Source organism: Gasterosteus aculeatus, chromosome X (genome assembly GCF_964276395.1).
Source record: "Gasterosteus aculeatus chromosome X, fGasAcu3.hap1.1, whole genome shotgun sequence".
NCBI classification, from domain to species: Eukaryota; Metazoa; Chordata; class Actinopteri; order Perciformes; family Gasterosteidae; genus Gasterosteus; species Gasterosteus aculeatus.
The window spans coordinates 2,955,378-2,980,089 of NC_135698.1; the positions used below are offsets into that span (position 1 = coordinate 2,955,378).

Here is a 24,712-nt window from a genome sequence, read left to right on the forward strand (position 1 = left end):
GAGCAAAATCTAATTCCGAACAACATTTTCATCAATTTAGACGAAATCCGATCCACATTTCCGAAGGGACCGGCCACCATTTCCAGCACCGTTTAATTTAAAGGACATTCATTATTCATCGTGATCATTGTCATCATCATCTTCACAAACAGCGGCATTACGATGAAATCTATACCAACCACTAAAATTAAAATAGTGATCACCCTCGGAGACAAATGGGTTAGTATCATCGTCATCATCGTCATCATCATTGCAGCCATGTTTTGTTTTCTTTAAAGATTTCAGACAGCCGGCATTCTATGGCAGTGAGCCTCCCCCCTGTCTCTCTTTCTCCCCCCCCCACACACACACTAATACCTCTGCAAAGACCTCTCGGTTTAACAAATGCTCAAAACAAATATTAAAAGTTATTTAAATCTTTTTCCTGTCTCCATACTGACGATTTATTCATTAGCCACTGCAGGGTGAATGTTCTCACCTTTGGCTCAGATAATGAATGCAGCCCACACACACACACACACACACTCACACGCACACACACGCACACACATTTCTTAACATACGCAGAAGATCAACATGCCTTTTAACAATGCACTTCTGAACACCTCCTGTATGACAAACGGCAGTTAATCTACAGCGGATCTCACAACTACGTAAATGAATCACGCACAAAAACACGCGCACTTTCCACTTTTGGCATCGTGCACCCAGCCCACATCGAGTGGAGACAAAAGAATCTGGCGTTGCAGTATTTAAATCAGTAATGTGTCTAATTATTCCATGTAAAAATAGCCGATATCTAGGGCACAAGCATCGAGATGGAACGTTGTTGTCTTGCAGAGGGCAGAGCTGGCGGCGCTGGCGAGAGTTCAGCACAGCAGAAGACAGGGATGGGGAGAGAAAGGGAGGACAGGGAGGGAGGGTGGGATAGAAGAAGAGAGAGAGAGCGAGAGAGTGCGCTTTAGGCTACATGAATACAACATGAACTCCATCCGCTAGCGGCGGGCTAGCAAGCAGCACAGCGGGCCGGCGCTGAGGTGCAGAGGGAGCGGAGAATGGACCGTTGCTACCTGCTCCCTGCAGGGGGGCGCCGGGCTTTTTCGTACCTGAGAGGCCGATAGGAAGGCGCGAGGCGCTTTTGTGGACTCCTCCCCTTTGCGGGTCAATGAAAACGGATGTGATTTTAGAAAAGCACTAAATATGGTACTTAAATATTGGGAGGCAGTTCTTCCAAGACAATTCACATAAAGTGCAACCAGAAACGTATAAACTGTAACCCGCCCGGCAAAGGTTCTTCTTTGACTTGTCATCCGACCATGCGAAAAGCGATGGCGTTTGGGCCCCCCCCCCCCCCCCCCACCGAAGGCCTCCGGTCACACGCAGACCCAAACGTGTGGAGGAACTGAGATTCTGTTGACGCACACTGACCCTTAAATGAGGCGGCGCCCCAAAGAGTCACTGATTGTTTGTTTTGCTTAAACTCGTCGTTCTGATGTGAATTTTGAGTAACCCGCTATTCTATATTGGCGAATATTCATTTGTTTTCTCCAGTGCGTTTGTGGGATTGGGTGAATCGGGCTTACTTGTCTGAAAAAGAAAATAAAGCAAAACTATGAGACGAGTCTTTAAAGGGAATCAGACTCGAGCCACTCGAAGAGGTTTGAAGTTTGGCGCCACGCTGCTGCAAAAACATTCACCGTCAATGCGGAAATATGACTCGAGATAAAAAGCACTCCGTGGTGTTTATTAGCCTTGCAGCTCCCATGAGCATCTGATAAAACGGTTTGGGCTCGGTAACTTACTCAAACATGATGATTTATGCACACACACACACACACACACACACACACGTTAATCAAAGGAAGTTTATTCTAATGACGCTCTTACGCCACAAACTCACTTGAAAAATCCCACCGCACGTCAGTTGACCGACTTATTCAGCTCCCTCGTTGCGTGTTAAAAAGACAGAAGAAGACCGCGTCCCGGCGGAGATGACAGAGGGTGTAATCGCGAGCTGTGTGACTCAACAATGCCTCTCAGAAGCCTTTCAGACTGGGGCCTGTCCTTGACCCTTAAGGAGCTTGTAATGTGGGCCTTTATTTTCTCTCTCCCGCTCTTTGTATTTACCGGCAGAGACGAGGAGAGGGGGGGGGGACCCCCCACTGAGGGAGGGCTTTTGCCCCTCCACGCCAGAGGCAGTCACACCGGGGGCAGCTATGCACGTGCAAGCGCACACACACACACACACACACACACGCACGCACATGGATAGAATTGCACACACACACACAGGTCCCCCGGCGTGCACTCACTTCACAGGGAGGGAGAGGTGAAGGTTGGAGGGTGAGGCAGAAAGAGACAAAAGGGAGGGGGGGTGTTGAATCTTACAGGCTGCTCTGTTTCTCCGTGGGCGGACGGGGGGGGAGGCCCTATCCGGCGAGGGCAGTGGTCCTGCTGGTCAGCACTGGGAGCTCCACGTTTACCCAGTTTATCCATGACAACCAGCGAGGGAGACAGGGGGGGAGGGCGAGTGGCGGGTGGGGGGGGGGGGCAACATGGAAAAGCTCAGCTGCGGTCAGAGAGCGCTCAGTTGGAGCAGAGAGTGAAGAACAAAGCAGCCAGTGATTTTCATTTTCTCCCCCCCCCTCTTTGTCTGCCTTATATTGTCCACAGACGTGTCCTTCTTTTCTTTACTGGACATAAAAGGAGCTTTGACGAAGACACACACACACACACAAGCAGAGACACACACGTGCATGTACACACTGGCGTGGCTAATTGAATTATGTTCATACAGTAAGTCAAACGGTTTATTTTCACTGTGACCAAAGGGGGCCCCTCCGATGTGAGAGAAAAAAAAAAAAGCTTTCTACTTCGAGGCGAAACGTCCCAATCGGCATAGAAAGAGGCAGCGGCTTTTAAAGAAATGTCTCAGCAGTTTTCAAAGGCCGCACGGCACATCCCCGCGACACACAAAGGTCGGCGTTTGTCGCGCGCTCACGGCCGGACGGGAAGCGGACGTTTCGTGTGGTCTCGATCTGAAGTGCGGAAAATGTTCATTTTGCACGGACAGGTTCTGCTCAGCCTTAATGAAAAGGCTTAAACTAATCCTGTCAGAAACCGTCCCGCAGAAATTAATCCGCCGCAAACGAGTGAAATGACGAACGCTCATGCGACAGGGAGCATTTCAAGGTGAATAACGTCTTTAAGTCTTCTCAATATATGTTTCTATGTAGGGGTGCTGTCCACTGCAGGGTAAATCCATGCATTGGAATTGCAACGCATTCTCTCTCTTTATACCAACAATTACAAATAATAAAGTTTAATTCAAGTCCCACGCCGCGTCAATTCTTGCTGTCGCCAGTTAAGCTGTTTGTTTTTGTCCACTCATAACAAGTGGTATATCCAACCACCGGCATTTGTATTGTTCTGGGGATCCTGGCTTTGAGTGAGTGTGTGTGTGTGTGTGTGTGTGTGTGCTTAAAAGACATAGTTGGTCCCAGCTTGCAGTGCACATTACAAACCTCTGGCCTTCGTCGTGGTGCAGGGGTGGTTCAAGTCCCAGCTGCTCCATTTCCTCTGAGCAAGACACCTAACCCCTAATTGCTCCCCGGGGCCAAAATGCAAAGTGCAAAAAAAAAAGCCATGGGTTAAAAAAATGTGGCTTTGGATAAAAGCCTCGGCTAAATGACCTGTAATGCAATTAGATGTGTAGGCTGCGCCCGGTGACGTGGTCATCCGGGCCACTTTCGAGGGAGGGGGGGAGGGAGGGGGGAGGGGGCACTAAACTAATAAAATTCACGGGGCCTCTTCCGCACCTGACCTCCAATCCAAATCCACATTTCCCCGCTCGGCTCTCGCAGACTCCGCTGCAGTTGCGCCAGTCGGCCACTGGTAGGCGCTGTTGCCTAACTCTCCCCCTGCTTGCCCCTCTCTCTCTCTCTCTCTCTCTCTCTCTCTGTCAGCCCAGCCTGCCCCCCTCTCTCTCTCCCTCCCTCTCTCTCTCCCTCTCTCTCTCTCATGCCTCAGCCAACCCGGGCTGTGCCGAGCTGCTCCCTGCGGGATCAGAGCGCTCCCCCGCCGGGACCCTTCTCTCACATCCCCCTGCTGGGACGCGGCTACATTTCCAGCCAAGCGCTGCCTGCCTGGGCTTTATTATGTGTGTCTGCGCCGCAGCCCCGCCAGCAGAGGCAGGCAGAGGAGGAGAAGGAGGAGGAGGAGGGAGACTGGTAGCCAGAGTCAGGACAAAGAAAAAGCAGGGAGACAGAGGCTAGCGAGGGGTTCGGCTGGTACAGGCAACGGGCTGCCATTAAAACTCCTTGTAGTATTAACCAACAACAACAACAAACAAAAAAAAACGAGAGAGAGAGAGAGAGAGGGAGAAGGCGAGGGAGCGCGTGGGCTGTAGAAGCAGCGGGCTGTTCCGCGCGGGGTGGAGATGCCGGGGAAGAGCGCAACGTCCATGCCGCCAGACCGCCAGCGCCGCCGAGTGTAGCGCGGCGGGGACGGGAGCGAGCGCGGGAGGCCGGTCGCCTCGTCGGGGGGGGGGGGGGGGGTCGGCGCCGCTTTTTTTTTTCCTGGATGATAAAAATCCCAGAACAGACCGAAATAGTTACGATAAACTAAAAAACGAAGAAAGCAAGAAAAAAACAACAACGGACGAAGCTTGGAGGAGCGCGCGCGAGAAGAGGAGCCACGTTTCGTTTCATCGGGAGCAATTTTTCCCCGAGAACATCCCGCCCCCCCTCATCCCGTCGCCTCGCTTCACCTGGACGGTCACCGGCCGCGCTCACTCCTCCCTCTCCGCAGCGCCCCCCTCCCCTCCCCTCCCCTCCCCGGTCCGCGGGGGCCGGAGGAAGTCGAGAGAAGCGTACCTGCGGAGGGAGACGACCGACCCGACGCGCGCACGCACGGACACACGGAAAGCGGCGCGGCTGCCGCAGTGCAACAGGCGGCGGAGGCGGCGGAGGAGGACGGAGAGCCCGGCGGCGGCGAGCCGAACGGAGGGACATTTAGAGAATAAAGGACATTTGAAACCGCACGGAGGACGAGCTTTCCCCCGCGACCGGCGATGTCGAGGCGAAAGCAGGCCAAGCCGCGCGCCGTCAAAGGTGAGTCACGTGCGCCGCGTCCGCTGCTGCCGCCGCTGCTCGCCCCCGGGAGCCGAGGTGTCACGTGACCCGCTCCCCGGCGCTCGTTAGCCGGTTTGATTTACACCCGCCACCCGTCTGCTCATCACCACCGGTGCGTAGTTTATTTAATGCGCAGGTAAATCTTTCTCTCTTACTTTTACAAATCGCGTGCGCGCGCGCGCTAATTGTGCGACGGAGGTCGATCGAAGGAGTCAAATGTTTGGCGTCCAGTTTAATGTCGTCCTCCACCAGCTGGGAACGTGTGACGTTCACTGACCGCAGCGCGTTGGCGTTTTGAATCAACTTGTTGTGAAGGTGATCTGGGTTGTTGACTTGTGGGGCCTTTTGCTTTCGTGCGGTACTTTTGGTTGGTTGACCTACTAGCTGCTTCCCACCAAAATAACAAAGTCAACGTTTTCATTCTAAAATTCACCAAACTTCTAGGGAGCCGCAGTTCAGAAGGCCGTATTTGATCCCAGATGTTATGTCAGGTTCCCGAGGCTCCTCTTCCTCATCTGTCCGAGTCCGAGAAAAGTTTGAACTGTATTAAAATCCCTCTGTTGAAAAGCTACAGGCCCTGTTGTGTCTGTGTGTGTGTCTGCGGTGCTCACGGCAGTGAGTGTGCGTCCTGCATGGGGGGGGCATGTGGTGGCCTTGGCCTCCACGTTTCCTTCGTGGACCCGGGAAGGCCTGAGCATGTGGTCCCCTCCTCCACCTCATAGGGCTTCTCTTCTTCTTCTTCTTCTTCTGCAACTATCTGGAAAGCAGGCCGAGTTCTGACGGCGGCTCAAGAGTGCGTGTTTAGTTTGATTAGCGGCAGGATTTTTCCTCTGGGGGATTTCAAAAGCCGGGTTTCATCTGAGGTCGGGGTCGGGATTCATTTTGTCAATAGCAGGAGAGGCCACTCACTTGCACGGTGGAGTGTGATTGCTACGGGATGTGGTTGTAATGCATGTGCAGCAGAACAAACGTGTTTTATAAGCTTTGTAATTTATATCGCATAGTGTATAGTATACAAATGTAGCGTGAATTCTGTTTCTAGCTAGTAACAACATCCAATGCCTGAAATTGACTGTATACTATAAAGTGTGAATTTGGGGGAGCACTAAATAATGACATTAGCTTTTTGTATTTTAAGTAGTTTAAATGAGGGATGATAATTCTTCTATGTTTTACGCAGGTGTCTCATCATGAATATCAGATATCAGAAAGTAAACTTCAACAATCACAAAGCAGCTTGTGATTTTAAGAAATGATCAGAAACGGCTAAAATCCGCACAATCCTTTTCACCTGTAACCAATGAGTTGTTTTATTCGTTGCTAAACCGTCCCGATCGATCGTTTACCTGCAAATAGATTAACAATCGATTAATGACGAACAACCCAGTCGCCGTTTTCAACATTCGTTTCGTGTGGCAGGAGCAGATCTCCACTTCATCAGTATGTGTGAGATGTTGTTGGACGTAGTTGTTGTTGCCCCCCCCCCCCCGTCTCCCCCGTCTCCCCCCCCCCCTCCCTCCCGCTGCAGTGCCGCTGATGCTCGCTGCAGTTTGCCAGTGAACAAATCAGCTGCTGTGGACCAGTGAATCTGCCGCTGCGTGTGTCCACATACTTGTGTTTGTGTTTGCATGCATCACGCACACCACCGTGTGTGTGTGTGTGTGTGTGTGTGTGTGTGTGTGTCACTGAGGCAACCCGGATAACGAGAGCTTAGCTTTAGTCAAGCAGCCAAGCGGAGCAAAGCTGAGGGCGTCCGACCACCGCTGTCTGTGTGCGCGAGCAGCAACGGTAACGCGGCCCTTGTAGTCGAGCTTGCATAAGCGCCGTGGCTTTTTGTGCGTATGTACTCAAAGATCAGTGTGCGTGTGTGTGTGTGTTGCTATCTCCCCGCTACACCTTGCCCCGCCAACAGCTTGCCGAGACCTGCCATTTGGGGGGGGGAAGAGAGAGAGAGATGGAGGGCAAAGGGGAGAGGCAGGAGAGGTGTTTTGGGCCACAGCGGGTGAGTTGGGGGGGGGGGTGGAGGATAGGAAGAGGTGAGCATCGCTGGGGGGGATTAGCTGTGTTTTCATGTTCTTTCTGTCTTTCGGATTCACTGGCTGGACAAAGGAGCACAAAGTCCTTCCCTTCGGCCTCAACAGGATTGTTCTTTTTGGGATTTATTTGAACTTTTACTGTCTCGTCGTCATTTTTTGGATCGTTCCGTTATTTCTCCCTCCCACCCGACTTGAATCGGAAATGACTTCAAATGCATTTGTCGACCAATAACGCTGTTAGATCGCTAGGAGGTCGTATTGTTTTTAGACCGGATGCGTGGACCGAACAAGTTATAGTCATTTGTTAAGTCCTTTGTTTAAAGGCCGGCACTGCGCACGTGAAACGCGCCGCTTCAGGTTCCTTTTTCAGTGGAGAAGCTCTGAGGCCTTTATTCTCTTTAAATCAGGCCATGTCACAGTTAGTTATTCTAGTCCATTCCATGCTACATCACATCAGACATTAGCATAATAGATCTATATCCATATTTCTATGTTTTATACATATATAATTTCATACATATCTTTGGTTTCATACTGTTACTCGAGTTCATGTTTTGAAATCGACTGGCGTTGGGATTTAAGTTTCAATAACATTAACAACCTCATTCAATTTTACACTTTCAAAAACGTTAATCAACACATGTCCTTGGATACGACACAACAAACAGCAGCATTAGCTCTACGACTGCCTCTGATATACTTGACCGGTGTAGCTCTTACAGGGATTAGGCCTTGTTAACTCCGCGTGTGTGTGTGTGTGTGTGTGTCTTGACTAATTGCGGTCTGTTGATTGAACACGGCTAATGACGCAATGATGGGCCATGAAACTAGCAGACGGGGTGAGGGGGGGAGAGCACGGCTTTCTCTCTTATCAAAATATTATTTCAATGGATTAATCCGTTTTTAATGTGTGTCTTTAGCGAGAGCGAGGCAGCAGAAATCTCCTCCTCTGTCTGCCCGGGCCGCCTCGCTCTCCTATCTCCCCCCCCCTCTCCCCCCCTCTCAGCGCCGAGCCCCTCGAGTCTCTCATGCATTATGTAGTGATGATTATTACTTAATTACACATTAATAAATCCGCTTCATTTGCGGGACATTAAACGGGAGTCGAGCGCATATGACAGAGAGACGGAGCAGAGCAGGGAAGCTTTGAGAAGGGGGGAGGGAGGGTGAGGAAGGGGGGGAGGGGGGGGGGCACCTACTTATTTAGCGTTTATTTGGTTTGTCAGTGGAGTCAAATGAGCCCTTTTGAGTCCAGAGGAGGAGGTTTGGTTCCCCTTCGGTGTGTGTGTGTGTGTTGAGCCCAATGACATTATTTCAACTCCTCTCCGACCTTTGACCTCCGACCAAACTCACCGCCAGCTACCAAATGTTTGACCAGAAAATGACTCAAACATTTGGTCATAATCGATCAATTGCCTGTGCTTAATATTGTTTTTCTGTCGCTTAAAACCTAAATGTACCGTAATTAAGGTTTTTTAAATATATTGTAAGAGGAGGAGACATTTTTCTGTTGCTTCATTAATCAAATAGTGGAATAATGGTCTCTGCTGTGTTCTGCTTTCCTACCTTTTAAACACTGTTTAGAGCTGTGTGGTAATTCATGTAAGTATGTGATTTAAATGTAATAAGAGACTCTGGGATATAATTATTCATTGCCTGGAGTTAGTTATTGTCAATTAACTGCTGAAGACTTTAAAATTAACAACCGCCAACCCGCCGAATGTGGGTAAAAGTTAATTGTGGTGGGAAATGTCGGGAAGTCAGACGACGGTTCGGCGGTTTGCTGAAACCAAAACACGCTCTCAAAAAGGCGAAAATGAAAAGAAACTGACCCCGGGGCAAACGGGAGGTCGGCGGGTCCGGGTGCACGTTTCAATTTTCGCTCATCCAAGCGCAGAGCTTCCTCTTCCGTCATCGCGTCCGGCTTCACCATTAGATTGATTTGCCCGTCACGCCACGCTCTCATTGGGCGACGAGACGTTTCGCGTGTGTTTTGGATTCCTCGCGTGTCCCGTTTTTTTTTTTTTTTTTTTTGCGTGCACGTCAAGAGTTCAAATGTCACGGAAGCCGCTGGAGATGCGCCGCGCGCGGAGGCCGATCGGGGGGCGAACAAAGAAGCCGCCATTGGCTTTGCGTCACGGCCTGCTGGACCATTTAATGGCTTTCTGAGAGCGTTGCTTGAAAATTCAATTGACTCCCCAGCAGGCGGTGGATTTCAGTTTTTGGTAGTTGTTTTGTTTTAATAATGGGACCAAACAAGCTGATGTAATTAGGTGATCGGCTGAGCCCGGCGAGCACCATGCTGCAGACGTTATCGGACTCACGTCGAGCTGCACTCAATCAGAACCAAATCGCCGCACGATCGAATGCTCTCGGAGCCGACCAGAGGTCAGTGAAGGGTCATTTTTCACGGAAGGCCCTTTGAGGCATCGCAGTGGGACGAGCACCGGTCTGAGTGACACCAACGATGTCTGACATCGTCACCCAGCAATACAAATTGGGTCCGGTCCCAAATAATGGACGGGAGACGGTCACATCGGTTTGCCGGGGTGATGCCCCCCCCCAACTAACTCCTTATCAGCGGCCGGCCTGGCGTCACGGTGGACGTGCGCGTGGGAACGGGGCCGTCACGGGCCAGGACTGTGCCATTGTAGCGGCTTAGCTAGCCTGGTTTATCGGCCGCAAGCTCACTGGACCTTAACGCACACACACACACACGCAGGAATCGCCTCCACAACAACGCAAGCTGCGGCAGCTAAAAGTGCATCAAATACGTGCCGCCTCGTGCGTTTTTCGCCCCCGCTCCACTTCTCCGTCCCGTCAACTTCTTTTTTTCCCTGTCTGTTCTGTACATTAAACATTAGTGGTGGGGGCAATTAGCAGTGCCCCTCTGCACACCTGGCTGATGCATAATATATCTATTGGGCTGCCGTCCCTCCCTCCCTCCCTCCCTTCCGACACGCGTCGGCACGCACACCGCTGTTGATGAAAGGGTGACTTTTGGGAAATGGTAAATCTATATCTGTGTGTGTGGGGGGGGCTGGTTTGACCCCGCAAATCCTCCTCTGTGTGGGCGCTGCAGGGCAAAGGTCACCGGCCTAGTCGGGTTTCCACTCCTGCGTTGTCCGCTTCGAGTCTGCTATTCAGTTGCTTCTTGTTACCGAAGCTTAACTTTAATTTGGCAAATTCAGGGTCTGAAGGGCACGAAAACGAGGGAAAAGATTTTTTTTTTTTTCCGTCCGTCCCGCCTTGAAGGCCCCCGTGGATCCCTCGGGTTGTCATCACTCCGAATAATTGTCTCCTGGGTGAGAGTCATTTAGTCCAGTTTGTGTGTACTTGTGGCGTCTTGTCAAGAACAAGCTGTTTGTTTACGTGTCCCTGTTTTTAGTGGACACCACCAGGTCCTTTGTGCTGCGCTATAGATCCGCCAGGGCTTCTTCTAAGTGCTCCGGTCTTCAGCTGGTTGTTCAAACTGCCTTCCATTCACCGCCCCGGTCAAAAGGCAGAAGGAGCCCCCCCCCCCCCCCCGCGGTGAGACGCACAATGGCGACCGGAGCGAGCGAGGCCACGTTGAATGAGAACAAATGGAAGTGGTGCGGATATTTCCCCGAGAGTGGCCGAACAGTCGAGACGTTCACTTCCTTTTGTCGACCTGGCGCTCTCTTTCACTCTGGCGTGGAATCCAGGTTCATTTCAGGGAGACTCGCCGAAGCTGACGAGCAGCTCGGGGGACGGAGAATAAGAGCTCACCTGTGTGTGTGAGGTGTGTGGGCAGATTTAAAATCTTAATGCCCTTTTAGAACAAGAGTTGATAAGCAGTCTGGGGACGAGCCGCTCGGCCTCCTGCAATATCTGTAAATACATTTCTTATTCATTGACAAAGGCCTCTCTTAGTTTTCCGGCACACGATAAGCATTTCACCCGTGGGCTCGTCTCCGCGGGCCTTTGACTCGGGGAAAGAGTTTCTAATAACCCTCGTCTGTGATCACACGCTCCTTCATCTCGCGTTTTTTTTTTTTTTCGTCGCCTCGACGGCACATAAGATCCGTTGCTTGGCAATAACGGCACGAGTGGGGACGTCTTGCTAATAGTAGTGAGGGACTGTGAGGCCGGAACCGTACAATTTCACCCTGCAAGGTTTTTTTTTTTTTTTTTTTTTTACATGAAGTTGACCCAGTGCCAAACATAAATATTAAACTACAATAAAAAACTACATTTCGCTTTTTATCTCCGTCCGCATCTTCTGCACGTCGCTCCACTTTGTTTACCCGTTTCACTCCTGGCCCTCCTTCCTCTCGTCTCCTCCCCCACGTCTCTCTCTCCCTCTCTCCCGCTATCGATTCCTCTTCCCGCACTCACACTGTCTCTGTCAGACAGAAAAACAAATGTCAGATCAGAGAGGCTCTTTAATCTCCAGCTGTGTTGTTTGGCCCTGAACATCTACTCCGTGTGTGTAAAGATGATCGAGTGCGGCGGCTTTTTTTCTGTGTTAATTAGCAGCTCCTGGTTTAAAAAGGCTGTTTTGTGTTTTCAAATAGAGATTTCTTCGTTCGCACATGCATGGCTTTGTGTCCGTGCACACCCGCAAAGGGTTATTTCATCGGAGTGGAAAAAGCGACACAAAAACAACAACAACAAGAAAGCCCGCTAGTTGTTTTCTAGAGCCGTTTCAGTTTATTTCATTGACTTTGTTTCAGGCCTTTTGTCTTTCATTCTGACACCAGTAATCCCAAACGCAAGCTCTTAGGGTGCATTTGCGCACCGTGTTCTCGCAGCGAGGAGAGGAAAGGAGAGGGGAAGGAAGGCAAGAATGACCTCGTTGCTCAAGGTAAGAAAAAAGAGAGGCGAACACAACCGGACGGAGATATTTTGGAGCGAAAGGCGGACGAGACCGACGGCAGAAAACAGAGCGATAGAGAGGGCGACGAAGCCCGTCCGCCAGGCTTTGTGTGGCTGCCGTTCCTTCCTCTCTGCCATCCATGTAAAGCCCTCTGCTGCCTCGCTCCCTCTACACGCACACACGTCCCAAACTATAGACTCTGGCCAGTGGCTCAGTGCTTTGGGGGATGTGTGTGTCTGTGTGTGCGTGTGTGTGTTTATGTATTTTAAGGCCGTTTTGTTCGGAACGCAGGCATGCAGAGAGAGCAGTTTTACTGCTGATAAAAGTATTTGGTTAATCAGCTTCTGTCCCCGTCCCCTGGCTAGCTGTGTGTGTGTGTGTGTGTGTGTGCGCCTGACACAAGCCATTGAAGTTGGGGAGGGGGTGGGGGGGTCCCGAGGGGCATGCTGGGGATGGAGATTGGCATCGGCCCGGCCAGTAGCGTCACAAAGTCGTTCCTGAGGGGCAGGAAGGGCAGCCAATGAGAGCGTCCCAATAGAGCTATTGGGGGGGGAAAAAAAGCGGGGTTGTGGGAGGGAAGTGGGTTGGAAAGGGGGAGATGGAGGGAGGGAGGATGGAAAAAAAAAAAAAAGATGTGTAGTGGGAGAGAAAGGGAGCGGGCAAGAGAGTTAGAGAGAGAGAGCGAGATGACAATTACCCTCTTGACTCCTGTCCAGCACCAGTTGTCAATCAGCCTGCCCCCTCTGGGGAAAAATCTCCAGCGCATCATTGGCTGCGCTGACCCACATCCCGCCTCCCCGGGCCGCCTGGCCAACGCGCGATTGGCCACGGCGACCCGTTCGTCAAAAAAAGCCGTCTGGGAACACCGGAGCCTCTGGCTGCCTGGGGAGTGAACGGCCCTGATAGCGTGCGTGCATGTGTTGTTTAGGAGGGTTAGAGAGGAGGAAAGAAGAAGAAGAGACAAAGGGTTTTCTCATTGAGGCTGTTTGTGCTTTCATGGGACATAAGAGAAGGACAGACGAAGATAGAAGGGGCAGCAAGTGGGAGTGTGGTAGAAGAGGGGGGGGGTGGAAGATACCCGGAGGAAAGGAAATGTGAAATTGAGAAGGACGGAGAGTGAGTGGCGACCAGAGGAGGCTCAAGAGGGACAATAGCGAGGAAGGACGTGGGTGACGAACAAAGACACAACCGAAAAGATGAGGGTGGAGCAAGTAGACAGCGGAGAAATGCATCGTCCTACTGCTTCACTACTGTGTGTGTGTGTGTGCGCATAATTAAGATCAAAAGTGTGTAAATATTTGTGCAACATCACGATGTGGAGACGTAACTTGAGTCGCTCTTTTCCAACGTCATCCATCAAGCGCTCAAGCGTAGCTCAGGCCGCGCGCGTCCACCGAGAGAGCGCGCGCGCCTGCGTCTGACGCACGCACACACACACACACACACACACACACACACAGGTGCGGCTAATTAGCAGTGATTAATGGTTCACGACGGACCCCCCCCCCCCCCCCCCCCCCGCGGCGAGCATTTACACCGGCCTGATCACATGACCTGCAACGGGACCTGCAGCGCGTGCTGTCATTTTAGGACCTATTTTCGCGTCTGTATGTAAATGTGTGTGGTTGCGGTATAATTGTGCGTCTGTCTAATGAACCTTCGTGGCCCATTGTGTGGCGCCGATGGGAGTGTTGTGTAGTTTTGTGTTGCATCGTGATGGGTTAACGTTAACGTGTGGCTGTGCACACTGTTTAGTGTGTGTGTGTGTGTCTCTGACCACGTTTAAAACAAGACTGAAAACTTTTATGTTCAGCTTCAAATTTTACCTACATTGCACTTTTAACCTGTGCCTTTAAACAATTAAAATAAGATTTTAATTTATAATTTTATTTGCTGTTTAATTGTCTTTTAATTCCTGCATTTTATTTCACTTTATTGTATGAAATGTTATGATGTGAAGCACTTTGAGTCTGCCTTGTGTATGAAAAGCGCTATACAAATAAAATTGCCTTGCCTTGTGTTGCCACAGCTTTGTGTGCGTTTGCTGCTTGCTGTTTACGTCGCGCACACACAAATAAACTTATGCCATCAACCAATGATGAAGACCAAAATCCACCGAATGCAAAGTTTCACTGTACGAGCGCGTTTTTCCAAACCTCAAAAGTACCTCAAAAGTACACCTCCGTAGAGAGTCGCGTCTATTTATTTGTTTGTTTGTTTGTTTGTTTATGTATCATCCGTGAATCCAACCCGCTTCCACGACCCGCCAATGGCGGCTTGTGTGAGCGGCCATGTTTTCTTCCTCCTGCACGCACACCACTGCAGTGTGCGCATGTTTCTGTGTCGACGGGGCCATATTGCATAAGACCGGGTGACGTCACCAGAGTGTGAGCAACGCGCTTCCTCGCCACGCACACCGCAGCGGAGACGCGCGGAATGCGGCTAATTCGCAGCGATCCGTTGCTTTTCACACACAAACTCAAAGACGCAAAAGCTTAGACTCAAGTTTGAGCCTCAACTGAACCCGGTTGACTGTGAACCCCGCGGCCTTCGGACGGATCTAATCACGCGGTCGCGCCGCACAGCCTCCTGCTCCTGGTGAAACTCTTGTTAGTGCTGCGAGACGTACTGAAGGCAGAGAGGAGACGGAGAACCCCCCCACCAGACACTTTAAAGTACATTTTCACACAGACACACACCCACGTCTCATTGAACGTCCTCTCTTCTTACTTGCATATGTGCAGGAAATGTGCAGGCAATGTGCAGGCATGCTAAAGCTGCAGCACACACGCAGTAGCGCTGCTTATGACACGCGTTTCCATCCCCCTCGATCTAAATGCACCTCGTTTCTCTGTTTCAAACGACGTGCAAGCGAATCCATAAGGTGTCCACGTTTTGGAGGAAAACCCCCCTTTTTTTTTTTTTTTTCTTATGTCAAACGACATGCTTTCGTTTTACTTCTGGTCTCCGTGTGCAGCGTTTGGCAGACGTGTTGGTCATGGCGGGAGGTCTCCACCACCCGTGTGTGTGTGTGTTTACATCTGGCCTCTCCGAAGCAGCTACAGTCTCCGGTTGGAGAGATTTCAGACTTCATCCATATGCCCACATGAGTTTGTTTTTAGGTTTTGAGGTGGGGGGGTTAGGGTTTTTCTTTCACTGATTTATAACTTCTTGTTTTCATTTGAGCTCTCGGCGTAACTGTGAGGATGGGCCGTCTCTCGGGGGGGGACGGGGGGGTCACCGGGGAGAGCAGGATGAGAACCGGGGTTTGGACAGATTGGAGAGTAAGTGAGGAGTCGTGCGATGGGGAGGAAGAGGGGGGGAAGCGCAAGGTGGCGGGGGAGGGCGCAGGAAGCCCCATTGTGCGCCGGCTCCAGCCATTTCCTGTTTGTGTGCCAGCTGTGCTTCCCTCCTCCTTCCTGTTGTACCCAGGAAGTCGGTGTCACATTCCTGCTCCGGATTGGCTCCGTGTCCCGCGTGGCGGCACATCGCGGTTGTGAATATCAGGCCCGTTTGTTGCTTCGGAGCGTGAAATAACGCGCAGGCCTTTCGATGAAAACCCGCAGAATGTGTGAACGACGTTTTTTTTTTGTAAAGGCCGTGCTTTGAATCCAAAGTTGGGGGAGACAACGGGGGAGACGGCTGATACAGAGGACCATGTAAGGTCTGCTGGAAAACATCATGTTCGTGATTAAGAAACCTGCACTCGCAGTTTTTCGACACTTCAGACTCATCAAGAGTGTCTGAAAGGTTGTTTTGTTTCCGACTATTTTCAATTCATTTTCACATAAGACGAGGAAAAGAAGTACCGATTTGTTGAATCAGTGATGTGATTGTGAATCAGATCTGAACCCACTTTCTAACCTTTCTTTCTTCTATTCTCAGCGGTGGAAGAAGGAGAGTCCTCAGAGTGTGGAGGCACCTGGGATGAATCAGCTGTCCACACAGGTTTGTGCGCACACACACACACACACACACACACACACACACACTGATAATGTAATATAGGTTCAGCAAGCTGTCGGATCTACACAAGAGTCCATACTGCGCGTCCGACACACTCGAGCGCACAATTTGTAATATCGATTCCACGTGTGATGGCTGCTACTGCTCGGAGGGATGTGCCGGAGGAAGCGAAGGAGGAGATCAAGTGAACATGAAAGCGTTAGGATGAGCGGGATGTGTGGACGTCCGGGGGGGGGGGAAGAAGAGAGAAATGCCACATGAGCGAGAAAAAGAGGAGAATTCAAGAGGGGGCAAGCGGAACGAAAGGGCCACCATGGGGGGGTTTGAGAAGAGGCCGAGGAGTCGGATCGAACGGAGACGGAGAGCGACCCGATTCCAATGAATTATTCCACGTGTTCCGGGGGGGAATATCAGTCCTACGGGGGTCCGCTTGCCACATGGAGTAATTCCTCTGCACGGTTCTCCGCCGTGTGTGTGTGTGTGTGTCGCGCCTCTGTTTTGTTTTACTTCCAATGCAAAAAAAAAAAAAAACGCTGTACATCTTCAACCACCGTCTCGGGCCTCTCCAATGTAACTGGCTGTCACAAGTCAACAAACTAGGCAAAGTCGCACTAACTGCGTTAAAAATATTTAATCGCATTAATCTCGTCCACAATAATCGCTTAGATTAACAGCGTTTCATCGCCGTCGTCAGAAAGAGATCAAACTACGCGTTTAACAAATCGCGGCAGAGGTGGTTCGACCGTTTTTTTTTTTTTTTTTTTTTCGCTCTGATTTCCAGCCAATCAGGGAGCAGTTGAACGCTTCCTCTGACTCGATCCCTGCAGGGAAATAAGATCCTGCTGAATGTGGTGCCCATGCAGCTCTCCCTCGTTCAGCTCTGCAGGGAGAGGAGCATTGGAAATATGATCCTTGGGGTGTCCATGACGTACTCCGCCCTCCAATCCTACACCCCCCCCCACCCCCCACCCGACCGCTGCTCGGGCTAACGCTCCTCCAGGGGTGCTGTGTGTGTGTGTGTGTGTGTGTGTGTGTGTGTGTGTGTGTGTGTGTGTGTGTGTGTGTGTGTGTGTGTGTGTGTGTGTGTGTGTGTGTGTGTGTGTGTGTGTGTGTTAAGAGGGGTGCTGACTTAGGTCCTGGGTGGCTCACTAGAACTGCTGTGTGTGTCAGTTCCTGCAGGAAGCCAGAGTCCCATGACACACACACACACACACACACACACACACACCTCTATCTCACTCTCCTCCCCCCCTCCCATAAAAACACACTGTCCCATATTCCCTTACTCAGCCACTCTTTCAATTTGGATTTCACCATCAACTCCCTCTCCCGACGTCCCCCACATCGCTTTCTCGTTCTATCGTCTCCTGCCGAATGTCCCGGTGTCGTCGCGTCTGTCTCCCTCCTCCCGTCCTCCACCGTTTCCCACTTTCAACCAGACTCGTGTGCTCACGTTAGAAGAAGAAGTGTGCGCCCGAGAGAGAGAGAGAGAGGGGGGAGGGAGAGTTGCCGCCTCTCCCCTTATTAAAGCAGATTAAGAAAGACCTTGTTTCCCTCACTCCTTGGGAGATGGTGTCGACAAGGAGGGGGAGATGGGGGGGTGAGGAAGAGGGAGAGAGAGTTTGTTAAATTCACAAACTTCTAGCCCGGCTTTATTCCTGTGTCTCTCTTTCGCTTTCTCTGGAAATTGTGTGTTGAGTTTAGAAAGACCCGCGGGAGGGAAGGTGGGAGGGTGACCCCAAGGGAATTGCCCTACCACATCTCCTCCTCCCCCTTTCCTCCCCTCTCTCTCTCTCTCTCCTCCCCCCCCCCCCCGGGCCGTTTCTGCCCCAGAGAGCGGCCCCCGGAGGTCGAATGTGCCACAACACCCTCCGCCTCTCGTTCCCTCTGCCCACGCCAACCCTGAGTGGGACAGAAAAACAACTCGTCCGCTTCCTCCTCCTCGCTTCCTCCCCCAGTGTGCTGGGAGAGAGGGAGACGAGTGGAGATACCAGGGACAGAAGTGAGAGATGGGAAATCGGAGAGGCAAAGTAGCAGCGGAGCCATTGTATGCTTAAAATAATACGCTCAGTCTCACGCAGGAGAACAGACTTGCACTGACGTCCTCCTCCTCTCCTCCTCCAGGGTCTTGTTTTTCTGAGGGACTATAGGCTTGACGCGCGCACATATGCACACATGTCTCTTGGACAACACACACACACACACACACACACACACACACACACACACACACACACACACACACACACACACACACACACACACACACACACACACACCGAGTTGCTTCCAGAAAGAGCCAGTGAGTCATTGTGGAAAAGGTTTGTCAGGTCCCGAGCTGAAACGGAGGAACTGGGACCAGCTACGTTATTTTTCTTAGAACTGTGTGTGTGTGTGTGTGTGTGTGCGTGTGTGTCTGTTGCGTGTGGACATGGCAGCCGCCAGAAAGTTGCCTCGAAGAACTGCATTTTTGCACATTCGCATGTTTTGTGTTAAACACACTGCAGCCCAGTGTGTTTTCCCGCCGGGAGTATTTGCCTCTTCATAAAAGCGTCAGCAAAGCGGTATTTCCTCCCAGTGCAACGGTGCAGACTCCCCCCCCCCCCCGGGCAGGTGGAGTTGCACCTCCCGCGGCGGCCGTTCATCGGGAAGAGGAGAAGCCCCCCACAGATGTGATGTGGGGGCAGCGGGAGGGAGGGAGGGAGGGAGGGAGGGAGATCGTACGTAACGACGCTGACATCGAGGCGGCCGGCCCGGGGCGGGAGGACAACAACGAGCCTCCTTCCTCTCCTCTTCCTCTTCCTCTCTCTCTCCGCTACCCTCTGGAGGTCCGTAATGTCGTCCTAATTTCCCTAAGGCCACCCCAGGAAAACAGTTCTTGTGTGTGTGTGCGTGAGAACTATTATTACCTGCGTGTGCATCTGTGTTTTTGTTTTTATTGCAGCATTTAAGCCCTTTGTTTTGTGTGTGTTTTTGTTTTTGTGTGCAGCCGTTAATTTGTGTGCGATGATACTTTGCTGCCAGTCTGCTTGGGTCCGGCGTTCCCTGCGTGGTGTGTGTTTTTAAATGTGCGTGCAGTGTGTGTGTGTCTTTTCCATACCTTCCATGGCTGAGTGGCTCTTTCATCATCCTGTTTCCATACGTCGGGCTGGGGTGCTGCTCGCACCCTTGCACCTCCCACGGGGGCGACTGGTACTCGGCAGATCTCCTCCCGCGGGGGGGGGGGGGGGGGCAGCGAGGCCTTTGCATTGTGACAAGGCACTCGTATAAAGTCTATGGCTGTTGGGGGGGGAGAACACGAGGTGGGAGGCAGAGGTGAGGGGAGACGGCCTCTTCGATTTAGCCACCCTAACGCAACACTGTTTTTTTTTTTTTACAAATAACACATTTAACACACGTTTTGTGTGAGCGGTGCGACGATGCTGCACGGGCGTCCTGCGCTGCGGGGGCCCGGTCTGATCTGTGAGGTGCCTGTGGGTCCTGGTCCAGTTGGCGGCGCGGCGTGGAGCAGAGCGAAAAGCCTTCCCCGTCGGGACTGTTTGGTTTTCTAAGCATTCTGCTGGAAGCTGCACACACAAGTTTTTCTCCCCCCCCCACCCTCTACACCTTTTTGATTCCTCCTTTACGCCGACATAGATGTGTGTTTTATTCACGCCTGGCTAACGGATATACGTCTCTCTCTGAGCTGCCGAGTGCGTCCCAGACAGGCCGATAAGAAGCAAGCTGCCAAATGTAACACTTGAATTACAAGCGCTACAGCATGTTTTACTACCCCCCCAAAAATACGTGGCAGTCTTCTGTCTGTGCACTTCTATCACCCAGGGGCAGTTCAGGAACGTTTTCCAGTGTTCATTAGTTTCCCGGTTCCCTCGTGCTGACGGTGTGCGTTTGATTTATTCACATTTTTTTGCCGTGAAATCAGAGTGTGACTGTCGGATGATGCGTCTGCGCCGTGTGCAGCGAGCCCCCCTTGCTGGGAGGACCCGGACCGTTGCGGTGGACCCGGGCCGAGGACAATGAGCGGGACCGTAATCGGGGCGTCACTGTACGTTTAATTGAAATGTACGAGGGCCTGATTTCGTGTCTCTGCGTCCATAATGATTGACCTCATAGTATTAAATGTCTGTGATATTAAAAGACGTTACAGTTCAATTAAAACATTAAGTTATGAATTGAAAATCACACTATGAATATATATATATATATATATATATATATATATATATATTTATATATTTCACAGCTGTTTTTGGGGGTGCGAAGCTCGTCTCCATCCAGTGGGTTTAAGGCATATTATCATTTAGCGCCGTTGTCACTTCAATGAACTCATTGTGATGAGAAAAGACACAATACCCACCAGTGCTATAAACGCACAAGAACCTCACCTTACGCACACACACACACACACACACACACACACACACACACACACACACACACACACACACACAGACTCCTCGGTGAGCCTAACGAGTGGTGATTAGTGGGTCTCAGTTAGGCTGTGTAACATCATTCTGCACTGTGGACTCCGCTAATTCACTTCTCTTTTATCTAATTACCCAGGGTGCTTACACACACACACACACACACACACACGCCACCTGCACACATCTTTCCTGCAGACATGCAAAATGACCTCATTATTCCTGAGGTATCCATTTATTTTTATATTTGTACCTGTTAATAAACAGCCTGTTGTCCTCGGGTTACGGAGGCCGGTGGCCACAGCCAACGATTTCCTGCTTATTATTGTTCCTCTGGAGACGCGAGGTGTAAAGAAAAAAAACATCTGTCCTCCACATCCTCGGCCAATGCTGCTGGCTGTCATAAACAAAGTCCTGCGTACGGAATTTGTTTGTCGCAAAATATGCCGGAATATTATTTGACTAAATATGCATTGACCAGTGATTGTGGCTGTTGCACACGTCTAATCTGGGGGGGGGGGGATTAGAAGTGATGCACTCGGTGATTCCAACCTGCAGGCTGCTGGTTGTCTGTCCTAACTGCCAGTTAATATCCTTGCGTTCACGGTGCGATTCGGTCCCTCATTACATGGCGAGAGTAAAAATCAGCGGGGCTCTGATCTGAAACACATGCATGCAAGACATTCAACGTGCTTTGATTTCCATTTACAGGGGAAATTAGTGTCTTTCATATTTGCTGTTGTTCATCGGCCGCATATGATTTAGGGTTCTTATTTTGATTTTAATTTGTGTGTGTGTGTGTGGCAGTAGGTGACGTAAGAATACAACGGGCTGTCTGGATTGAAAGCGTTTGTGTGTGTGTGTGTGTGTGTGTGTGTGTGTGTGTGTGTGTGTGTGAGGGTGAGAGAGAGTGTGTAGTTATTCCTGGCAGAGGGACAGTCTGTGACTCAGAGATAATGCTTCTCTGCAGAGCGTGTGTGTGTGTGTGTGTGTGTGTGTGTGTGTGTGCATGTGCGCGTGTGTTCATATGTGTATACAGGACTATAGATGCATCCTGCTGAAGGGTGCACGTGTGTGTGTGTGTGTGTGTGTGTGTTAAAGAGAGGCTGGTGCACACACTGCTATTTGCTAGGGACCACCATCAATATCTCATGCATGCACACACACACACACATTACCACACACACACGCCCCTCCGCACCCTAGCGCCCATGGGACATGCCTGACTTCATTAAGTAGGCCTGCTGCTTCTTTCTGCTGTGGTTGGGTGGGGGCGGGGTGGTGCACACAGAAAAGAGAACGGAGGTGTGAAGGATTTCTGTGAAAAATACGAGATAGACGAGCGGGAAAGATCGATTCATGAACGTATATCTGGCCCATTTGCTGCACGCGTTCTCCTTTTCAAACGCTTACCCAACAAACAAATATATCTGGTGCAACATTTGGGATGCAGCCTTCGGTTGCACGTAACGGTCCTGTTCATCGGCCTCTTCCATCCCTTTCATCTGACTCCCTTCTCACCCGTCTCTCTCCATCCCGCCGCACATTAAGGGCTGATGACCAAACGGGACAACGGGGAGACGAGAGAGGGAGACGAGTACAGAGGGGGGGGGGGGCGCAAGATGGAGAGGTCTCATCTGGCTCCTCCCTCTGTTGCCATGACAGCAGGTTGTGTTGGCATGCTGTTCAGTTGGCACTGCCCTCACCTCTGGCCGATCACGGCACCCCGGGGGGGGAGAGAGTCTGCGTGTCCACGTTTGTGTGCGCGTGGGGCAATGTTGCGTGCGTGTCTTTTCAAGGAAACCAAGAAAAGAAAATACATATATTTTTTTAAAGGTTTTATCTTAAGCCACGTTGGAAATAATCGCACACTGAGACACACGTTGTTTTGCAATTGCATCTTACAAAAATAACTGCACTTCCAAGTACTTGTGAGACCCGACATCAGGAAGTTTCTCCATTTTAAAAGTTGAAAAATAAGAATGTAATATATGACGTGACACAGCGGTGGAAAAGTATTCGTTCGAAATACACAAATGTGGTCAACGGCCTCATGTGTGTTAAATATGGTGAAGCCCCCTGTGGAACATCTGGATTTACTTCACACATACTGTGTGATATGCAACAAAACAACGGGCACATCCTTACGTGCACACGTGTTGGTGCAGATTTGTAGGCGTGTGTGTGTGTGTGTGTGTTTTCTCCCTCTTTCTCTCCCGGGCCAGACGGCGCTCTCACCACTGGACAGATGGCCGACAACCTCCCATCCCTCCTCTTTCCCGTCCCTTCCTCCATCCCTCCTTCCTCGCCCTCCACTACTGTTCTCCTCTCTCTCTCTCTCTCCCGTCGCACGCCTTTCCCACAATGCATCTGAACGACGTGCAGCCGGTGCTTCCTCGCTCTAATCTGCCTCGACTTTCGCTCGCCGACGCACTTTCTCTCTGAAGCAAAATGGACCGAGCTGCTGTTCTTCTTTTTGTTTTATTGGACCGGGAAAAAAAAATGAAAGGAAGTTGGTGGCTCCTAACGGCCGGAAGTGAATTACAGCTCAACGCTTTCTTTTGACGCTTAACTGCACTCTCAAGTATTTTTCATTAAAAGTAATGTAGGTTATTGATTTCCTGTAATGGTCGGCGCTTCCAACTTAATGACCGAGCTTTTGACTCCAGTGAGTTAAACGTTTATTAGTCTGGGGATGCCAGACAAGAGGCGGGGACGTTATCTGTGGATTTTCCAAATCAACCCCAGCACAAGGTGTAAACGTGAGGACAACCTGCTGCTTTTGGTCAATAGCGAACCAATCACAGTGCAAAAACGTCTATAAATCCTGCTGGTGGGGATGTTGTGCTCCGGTGAACCGTATTCATCTGGAGTATAATAACTGCTCACAGTACCTTCAACAGATAAACAAGCTCACCTGAAATTATTATCATTTGATAAATCACAACCACTTAAAAAAATGAGACCAGAATAAAATATTTTTTAAATAATATATTAAATATATATATATATATATCTTTTTTTTAATATTTTAAGTTAACAAGCTGAATCTCATTCTTATAATTATATATAATTAATATAATATTCTTTTGACTGGTGCGACGGGCTTCGTGGGCGTCTCCCTGTGAGCTTCAATCATTTGAGGCCGACGCCAGAGGAGCCGGCGTCTTCGGTGTCAACCCTCTTCGGATCCTCGGCGTTTATAATGTGATAATAAGGTGTGAAAATGGACACACAATGGAGCAGTGAGGATTGGGCCGACGCAGCCTTCCTCTGGTCCCCCTCTCTGCTGTGCCTGTCTGCTACCAGGACACGCACACACACACAGACACACACACACACACACACTTATGAAGAATTAAAAGGAAACATCCCTCGTTCAACGAACATGAATACGTGAGCTTTTTAACTCATGGTTATATGTGTGTGTGTGTGTGTGTGTCCTCAGAAGTCCCGGCGTGTGACCGAGACACGGACCCCAAAGACGGTCACCGGGCCGGCGGCGAGGACGGGGAAGCCGAGGATCACGACGACGACCTCGACGACGAGTCCATCTTCACCTGCGACAACTGTCAGCACGACTTCGACTGCCTGGCCGAGCTCACCGAGCACAGAACCAACCACTGCCCGGCCGGTGAGAGAAACGCCAGCGCTCGCGCGCACTTTGTGCGTTCGCACTGTGATTCAGACACCGGGGGGGGGTTTAAAGACGCAGGCTGGTGGACAGTGAGAGCTGCAAAATCACCAATACGATTGCCTTCTATGTGACTCAGTCTCTCTGTTCCAGTAGCTTTTAGCTATTTGATTTAGTTAAACCCATGTGTCCCCGACCGACTCACACACACACGCACACACACATATAATGGCTGTTATTAGTTCTCGTGTAATTAATGAAGGGGCTGAAAGAAACACGGTGGGGGCATCTGGTTCCTACAGATTAAACCAAAGACACACACACACTCTTCCTGGCTATTGCAAGGCAGTCAGCCTCTTTAGCGTGTGTGCGTGTGTGTGTGTTTACTTCTGATAGGGGGGGATGAAGACATACGGGGGCGGGTGGAGGGCTTTAGTTAAACTGCTGGGGACGGTGTTTCCAGAGGCGGTGTAATGCCGCGGGTGAGACGCCCCGCCTCGGCGAGCCGCTCGCTCACCCGCTGGCTCGACACCCGATCCCGGCTGGGTCGCGCTCAGCCAGATGTTTGCACGCGTCACTGTGAGAGTCCAGTGGAGTCGTTGGAACTTTGTGCACATAACGTGAACCTCAATCGGGAACCCATTAATGCTTTGCATTTATGTGTGGTTTTTTTTTGTGTT

General features: G+C 50.8%; 1 protein-coding gene across 6 annotated transcripts in view; it reads left to right on the forward strand.

The window, feature by feature from the left end:
* The first annotated feature begins 3,981 nt into the window (after positions 1-3,981).
* LOC120809295 (zinc finger protein 423) overlaps positions 3,982-24,712 on the forward strand; it is an 88,515-nt gene continuing 67,784 nt past the window's right edge. For 5 of the 6 annotated variants that reach the window (XM_040162996.2, XM_040163000.2, XM_078082382.1 and 2 more), the window contains exons 1-3: positions 3,982-5,111; positions 15,894-15,956; positions 23,847-24,032. In XM_040162996.2, the coding sequence (XP_040018930.2) occupies positions 5,072-5,111; positions 15,894-15,956; positions 23,847-24,032 (289 nt within the window). In that variant the 5' untranslated portion in view covers positions 3,982-5,071. Of the gene's footprint in view, positions 5,112-15,658; positions 15,759-15,893; positions 15,957-23,846; positions 24,033-24,712 lie in introns of those variants that run through there. The other variant, XM_078082383.1, reaches the window with a different exon arrangement.